This window comes from Triticum dicoccoides, chromosome 2B (assembly GCF_002162155.2).
Source record: "Triticum dicoccoides isolate Atlit2015 ecotype Zavitan chromosome 2B, WEW_v2.0, whole genome shotgun sequence".
NCBI classification, from domain to species: Eukaryota; Viridiplantae; Streptophyta; class Magnoliopsida; order Poales; family Poaceae; genus Triticum; species Triticum dicoccoides.
In genome coordinates, this window is record NC_041383.1 from 398,650,960 (window position 1) to 398,658,643 (window position 7,684).

General features: G+C 46.6%; 1 protein-coding gene across 1 annotated transcript; it reads left to right on the plus strand.

Annotated features, from left to right (window-relative positions):
• Positions 1-468: 468 nt before the first annotated feature.
• LOC119360865 (zinc finger A20 and AN1 domain-containing stress-associated protein 7-like) lies at positions 469-885 on the plus strand. Its single transcript, XM_037626336.1, has one exon. It carries the CDS (start codon positions 469-471, stop codon positions 883-885), a length of 417 nt encoding a protein of 138 aa, XP_037482233.1.
• Positions 886-7,684: the final 6,799 nt, after the last annotated feature.

Genomic DNA, 7,684 nt, shown 5'->3' on the forward strand with positions numbered 1-7,684 from the left:
AAAGCGGCGATTCTTTGGGCGACCGTAGGGGCGAAACATTTGGGTCACATTCTATCGGAAAAGTAGTGCGGGTGTGTTATGCACCCCATGCTTGAGGCTTTTACTTTCTTGTCCTCTGTAACTTTGAAAGACATTTCCCTTTCTTAATTAATGAAACGTGGGTGGCGCTGCCGTCTAGTAGTAGCTCCCTCGCACTCGTCGGATTCCGCGGGCAGCGAATACGAGAGTGAGAAGGTCTGCCCGATCCCAAACATCATCGTCGATGGGCTCGGTAGTATAAAAGGCCACCGATAGACACACGCCCTGTAATCCAAGAGCCAATCCCGGCTTCGCTGCTGGACGATATCTCCAACACACAGAGGCCGTGTTCGGCGAGCAGTTAATCGTCTCGGCGAGAGTGGGTACGTACGTGCGTGAGCGCTAGGCCTGATCGTAAATCGACCGACCTCTTGCTCGACGACCAGGAACATGGACGCGAGGCAGCAGGCCGGCGGTGCGGCCCTGTGCGCCAACGGCTGCGGCTTCTTCGGCGGCGCCGCGACCAGCGATCTCTGCTCCAGATGCTACAAGGAGCAGCAGCTGCTCGACGTCGTGGCCTTTGATGACGCCGTCATGTCCGGCCTCCGATCGCTGGCCATCACGCTGACGAAAGCCGGAGGCGAGGAGGAGGGGACGCCGTCGTCGACGACGAAGAAGAAGCGATGCAGTGCGTGCCAGAGGAAGGTGGGGCTGCTGGGGTTCGTGTGCCGGTGCGGGGCCACCTACTGCGGCGCGCACCGCCACGCCGACGCGCACGGCTGCTTCTTCGACTACAGGGCAGCCGGCCGCGAGCAGATCGCGCGCCAGAACCCGCTCGTCGTCGCGCCCAAGATGGCAAGGGTTTGAATGCTTCCAGTTCCACCCTCCGCATTGTACGCGAGAAGGCTCTACAGATGAGCTGTGAAATTAGTGCTAGTATGTGCTTGCGTGCGTCTCCGTCTGTCCACCCTTGTGATGGAGGGTCTGTGTGTAACAACTAGTAAAACGATGCGCCTGTTTTTTCCTCATTCATTCGAGTTAAATTCGTTCGTCAAGTTATTCGCATGTTGCCATGGTGGTATGCGCCATGCATTTGGATGATAAATTGCAAACTTTGGCTGGTGAATCGGTCCACCACATCTAGATCCAATCAGTTAATCTTGTTCTTTTCCTATCACTAGTTACCACCGCACGGTACATCATACACGTGATTATAAAAAATATATTCAGTAAACATAGTTTAATATCACAAGATTTGGGTCACCTTAACAATAGAATTTTCAAAGAATTCAACTTATATTCAAAAGAACTTTTCCTTGGTCCAGGCGATTATCGCCTATATTTTCGGTATTTTTGTTGTAGTCCAGCAGATTATAGAAGAATTATGAGGCCTAATTATCGACGACTATTTATTTCTGAGCCAGGACATCCGCTCCCGGTAAATGGTAAATTAAAAAAATAATTCTTTTTTGCATACAAGATGTTCAAGTGTGTGATGTCCGTGCTAAATTTCAGCTTGTTCAGACATCTGAGGAGCTCGTGGCAAAAAAATAAAATCAGTCCAAACAATGCGTAAACAGTAAACTTCTCTCACAGACCCTAATTTGTGTTTTTTCGCTGAGAGCTGCTGAAATGTCCAAACTCCACGAAATTTGGCATGGACTTCACAAAAATGAGTATATAGCATCACATAAAAATTAAGATATTTTTGAATAGTTTTGCTAATTAAAACAGTTTTAGTGTTCACCGGAGAGTCAAAACACCGCTTTTCATTATAGACACCTATTAAGAGGTAACTACTTCCATGTTAAACACTAATAAGGCAGCCTACGTCTTTGGATCAACATACTTTGACGGTCAAGATCAGATGGAGACTTTAGCGCTAGATATGTTTGCTGCTAAACATTGAAACCACGTGAGCATCGTAGGATTAGAGATATGTACAAGTAAGATTGATTTGGTTCTTCGCACTTCGTGCTTTTACGAGGATAGTAGATAGAACCCATGTATTTTATAAGGTAGTAGCTGCACTTGTCTATGCATCTACAATCAGACAAATCTTTGATTCCGTTTTATATGAGACTAGAGAAAACCTTCATTCCATTTTATTTGGGATTAGGGTACAGCTAAACCTCTGTTAGTGGAGGGCTGTTGCAAAAACACGCCTCCTTTTCCTCGAGTATGCGCAAGGGATAACTTAATATAGCAATTGAACAAATGTTCCAAGATCAAACAATAAGATAGCTATCAACAACATATGAATTTAATAAGTGTAAAAAAGAGCGGTATAAGGTGAGACGGGTCACATCTAGTTAACTTGTTTTCAGAACCTACATAACAAATTGTGACCCCGACTATTTTATTATATACAAAAAAGCCTAATACATGTTAAAAGTAGAGCCTGAAAATTCCCGTAAAAATTTAAAACATTGAACATTTCTTTTGGTGGTCTCATCTTAATCGGACAAAAGATAGCCATTAGATTTATGTAACCGTGTCCTACTGTCAAATGGACCTTACAATCATGCACATACATGACTTTAAAAATTCACGCACACAACATCCGTCACATATATGACTTCAAAATGCATGTAACAACATTCGTCCGATGGACCCTCCCAAAGCAACAAGTGTATCTCCATCTCAATTAGTATTTGCTCAGTTTACAAATATAAGATGTTTTAGATATTTTAATATAAAGTACATGCGGACTTAAATCAATGAGCAAACACACTAAAACATATCTATATATAGAATGGAAAAATTAGGGGATCTTATATTTGTGAACAGAGGAGCACATACTAAACGTGAACAAGAATACCAAGATCCTCTCATACAAGAATATAATACAATTTAATATGTTTCCAAATTTTGTCACCAAGACAGAAACATGTGCTTGGGACAACCTTTTCCTAATCCTATCCGCCACCAAGTCTCCTCCACGTCCTTGGTCCCGCTCCACTCTCCCGTTTGGCGATTTGTCGGCGCCAAAGGAATGGGGACTTGTCCCTTTTAAAAGAAATCTTATTTATACAAAATGAGCTCATAACCATGTTAGAGTTTAAGGTGGTCTCAGATTCTTGGCCAAACCCTACGGTTGCTCGTGTGCTCCAAGCGGATTGGACAATTCCCGCAAGGAATAAACATAAAAAAATCAAAAGAAATGTAACAAATAAATAAAGTTTTGGACAGTATGCTCAAGGCGTGACAGGTGGTAGCATCAAAGTGTTCCCCTCTTGTTCATGTATGCAAGAAGCAACCTGCCAGGTAGTCCCGACTATCTGCTACAAAAAGATTTGCTCGGCTCCGGTGAGGAAGGGGCAATGACAACGACGCGTCTTCGGCTCGCTCCAATGATTCTAGTCTTTGCTAGATGGTCCATAGACCTGGTTGTAATTTTTATTACCTCTAGTGTTCTCTGTACTGCCAAGATTGATGAATAGATTGAAAATTTCTCTAAAAAAAACCCATGCTAGATAGTAGGTACATACCTTCTAAGTTGTGACTAGTCAATGGAATTTCCTATTCCATGCTCGTTGCGTGGAACAGTGCGTATAAAACACGGACCCAGTGAACAACTTGGGCCAGCACATTTCAGTTGCTTTTTTTCCGTTCACTAGTTTTTTTGTGATGTTTTTCTCGTCCGTTGTGCTAGCTTTTGCACTGGTTTTCTGTCCCTTTTTTTGTTCATTCCTTTTGTAAAAGAAAATGTGTTGTTTTTTACTGTTTTTATTCTTTTTTGGCATTTAATTATCCTTCTTCTATTATTCATTTTATATTACATGGACATCTTTTAAATCCGTGGTCAATTTTAAAAATTCATGTTTCTTAATTCAAGCTTATTTTATAAATTCATGAACATTTTAAAAATCCATAAACAATTTTATAAATTTGAAACTTTTTTTAAAATTGACAATCTTTATTCTAAATCTGTGTTTAAAACTACAACAAACATTTTTTAGATTCTTGAATATTATTTTCAAATTCATGAACTAGTACAGTAAATTCTAGAAATTTGCAAGAGAAATTCATTTTTTTGGAGATAAACATTGGTGAGTGTGAAGAATAGACCTGGCACGATGGTGAAGTATTTTCGACTTGTGCCAAAAGGCCTCAATTCTACGCGGACTCTTTGCATTGCACTACACAAAGGGAAGGCATGCCTCATATAATCATTCCTCGGATCATGTCTTGGTTGGTAGTTTCTAGCACTGAGTTTGTCATTCAAGTATTATCGAGTGCTCCCTATGTATACTTTTTTGTGAACAGACGACATTCGTGATACTTATATGGATAAAGAAACATGTTGGGACACCATCAAGCCAGACATCATGCTTGCCATCAACCTTTTCTCTGATCTCCATGCTGCTCACTTTCATTGGTTGAACTCTGCCGACATTGCTCTCATTCCGATGAAGGAGGGTGCCGAGGACATCGTCGACTTCGACCCATCAGTCTTATCCATGCCATCGCTAAGTTAATTGCCAAGATGATGTCCAACCGGTTTGCTCCACACATGAATGATCTTGTCTCGCACGCCCAAAGTGCGTTCATTAAAAGAAGATGCATCCACGACAACTTCATGTATGTGTGCAACCTCGCGAGACGCTTTCACCGTAGGAAAACACCGGCATTGCTCTTCAAACTTGACATCAAAAAAGCCTTCGACTCGGTGCGGTGGGACTTCCTCCTCGACCTGCTTCGACACCTTGGTTTCCCGCCCCGCTTCAGAGGTTGGGTTTCCACACTGTTGACGTCGGCTTCGTCGCGTGTTCTTCTCAATGGTGTGCCCGGTGACCCCATCAAGCTTGGTCGTGGGTTAAGGCAGGGCGACCCTCTATCACCCTTGTTATTTGTGCTTGCCATCGACCCACTGCACCATATCCTTACGAAGAGCACAACTCAAGGAAATCTTCATCCGCTAGGTGGAAATGCTATGCCTATCCGTGCTTCGCTTTACGCAGATGACGCCGCTGTTTTTCTTGCACCTATTAAGGAGGGCGTCCAGTTTTTCGCCAACACTCTCAAGCACTTTGGGGAAGTCACCGGTCTGGTCACAAACTGCTCCAAAAGCTTTGTCGCCCCAATCCGTTGTGAAAATGTGGATCTCCCGGATATCCTCCAATCCTTCCCGGCCATGCGATGCTCCTTTCCGATGAAATACCTTGGGTTGCCTTTGTCTGTCAAGAGACTGAAGAGAATTCACTACCAGCCCCTCGAGGACAAGGTTGCGGGCCAACTCACTCCTTGGGTGGGGAGGCATGTTGCCTCAGCGGGTCGCGTTGTCTTGGTAAAGTCGGTCCTCACAGCAATTGCTATCTACTACATGACGGCGTTAGATTTACCAGTGGAGGTCAAGAAGAAAATTGATGCCCTCGAACGTGCTTTCCTTTGGGCAGGTTGTGATAAGGTCACTGGTGGAAAATGCAAGATAAATTGGGAGCAAGTGTGCAAGTCCAAGCTGCATGGAGGTCTTGGAATCCTAAACCTTGACAAATTTGCCACTGCCTTCGCCTTCGGTGGCTGTGGGACGAGTGGCTTCACCCAGACAAGCCGTGGGTTGGCTTGGGAACCCCTAGTGATGACAATGATCGAGATATCTTTGTCGGGGCTACCAAGGTCCAAGTTGGGGATGGCACGTGTGCCAAGTTTTGGGAGTCTCCTTGGCTTGATGGGATTGGGCCCAAGGACATAGCTCCCAAAATCTATGACTTGTCGAAGAAGAAGAATTGCTCGGTTCGATTGGCTCTAGACGATAACTTCTGGACTTCCCAGGTGGACATTCTTCAGGGAATCCCTGATGAACACCTCTCTGAGTTTGTCTCCCTTTGGGAGAGGGTCTCACATGTCCACCTTGACGTCAACACGCCCGACACTATCACTTGGAAGTTCACTACTAACGGCCACTACTCGGCGGCGTCGGCCTATAAAGCGCAGTTCTATGGCCATACTGACACGGCCATGATTTCGACCATTTGGAAGATTTGGGCGCCTCCTAAATGCAAGTTCTTCGCATGGCTGGCAATCAACAATAGAATTTGGACGGCAGATAGGCTTCAGCATCGTGGGTGGCCAAACTATAACCTTTGTCCACTATGCAAGCAAGTTCAGGAGTCGGCGGCCCACCTTCTATTCCAATGCCGATACACTTTCAGAGTTTGGCGTATGATCAAAGATTGGCTTGGTCTCCATGATGTGCATCCTTCCGATTGGAGTGACGCGACTTCCGTTAAAGAGTGGTGGAGCCACAATGCTAACAAGAAGACCCAATCGCGAAGGCTGCTTGCTTCCTTGATGTTGCTAATCTCTTGGGAGGTATGGAAAGAGAGGAATGCACGAATCTTTCGTAATAATGTCGTTCCGGTGGGAGTCGTCGTTGCTAGGATTAAAGAGGAGACCTTACTTTGGAGCATTGCGGGAGCAAGGCACTTGAATAACATAATGCCGCGAGATTGATTGTTGTAATTTGGCCTTTGGCCTTAACCTCTAAAACTTCTCTCTTAATCAATGAAAATGGCAAATCTTTTGCCTAGTTTCAAAAAAAAAAACATGCACCCCCAAAATGCTTCAAAAATTGCCTTCTGTGAGTACCATTTTTTTTCTTATGTATGCTTTTTCTTTTTCCTTGAGCACACCAAATGTTTTTTCTTTTTTGATAATTTACACGATAGTGAATCACTCAAAAAATTCATATGCATCCCGGCGCATTCATGTTCTTATGTCTGCTTTTTCTTTTACCTAGGGCACATCAAATGTTATTTTTGTTCCGATAATTTACACGGTAGTGAAACACTAAAAAAAAGACATATGACATCCCGGCTCATCCACATTGGTCCAGTCGAAACACTGAGTGGTAGTTGTACGCCACCAGATCCCATCCCGTACGTCTCCCTCCCTCGCCGCCCCCCGCGTGGGCGACCGGAAGGCCCCAGATTCCATCGCCGCCGAACCTCCCCCACTCCTCCTCCTCCTCCCTCGTCGCCGCCCAAGGACGCGGCCAGGCTAAGCCTAGCCGTCGCCGGCGGCGGCGGGGACTCGGGCCCTCTCGCTCGTGTGGGGCTGGCGCGGGCCGGCGCCGCTGGGCCGGAGCGTGGCGGCGGGCCGGTCGCCACGGCGGGTGGTGGCGGCGCCTCGACGACGTCGATTCCCCGCGGCAGGATGCCTTGCGATCTGGTGCGTTGCGGCCGCCAGGGACGGCGGTGGCGTGAACGGATCAGTTCGCGGCGGCGCGGCCGGATTGATCGCTGGTCGGCCGTCGGCACGATGGTGGGTGCGACTCGTCGGCAGCTGGGCAGATCCGCGGGATTCTACCCTTGTCTGGCCCTTGACAGCGCGGGCAACTACGGGGGAAACCCTAGATCTCCTTGGGATCAAGGGATGGCGGCGCTTTTGCGTCGTAGTCCCTCTTTAGGGCATTGTTTTGGAGTTTGCTCCGGTTGAAGGGACCAGCGACGTCGGCGGCGCACGTCTGGTGGAGCAACTGCCGATGAAAATCGCGCCGACTACGGTCATGGCGGACGATGGCGACGTCTTGGATGTCGTTCCCTTGTCGAGGCATCGTCGTTGCAGTCTGCGTCCTCAGGCTCGGGATGCTCCGGGGGAAACCCTAGATCTGGGTCTTCCGGATCGGACGATGATGGCGTTTTATCGCTTTCCCTCCTGGGGG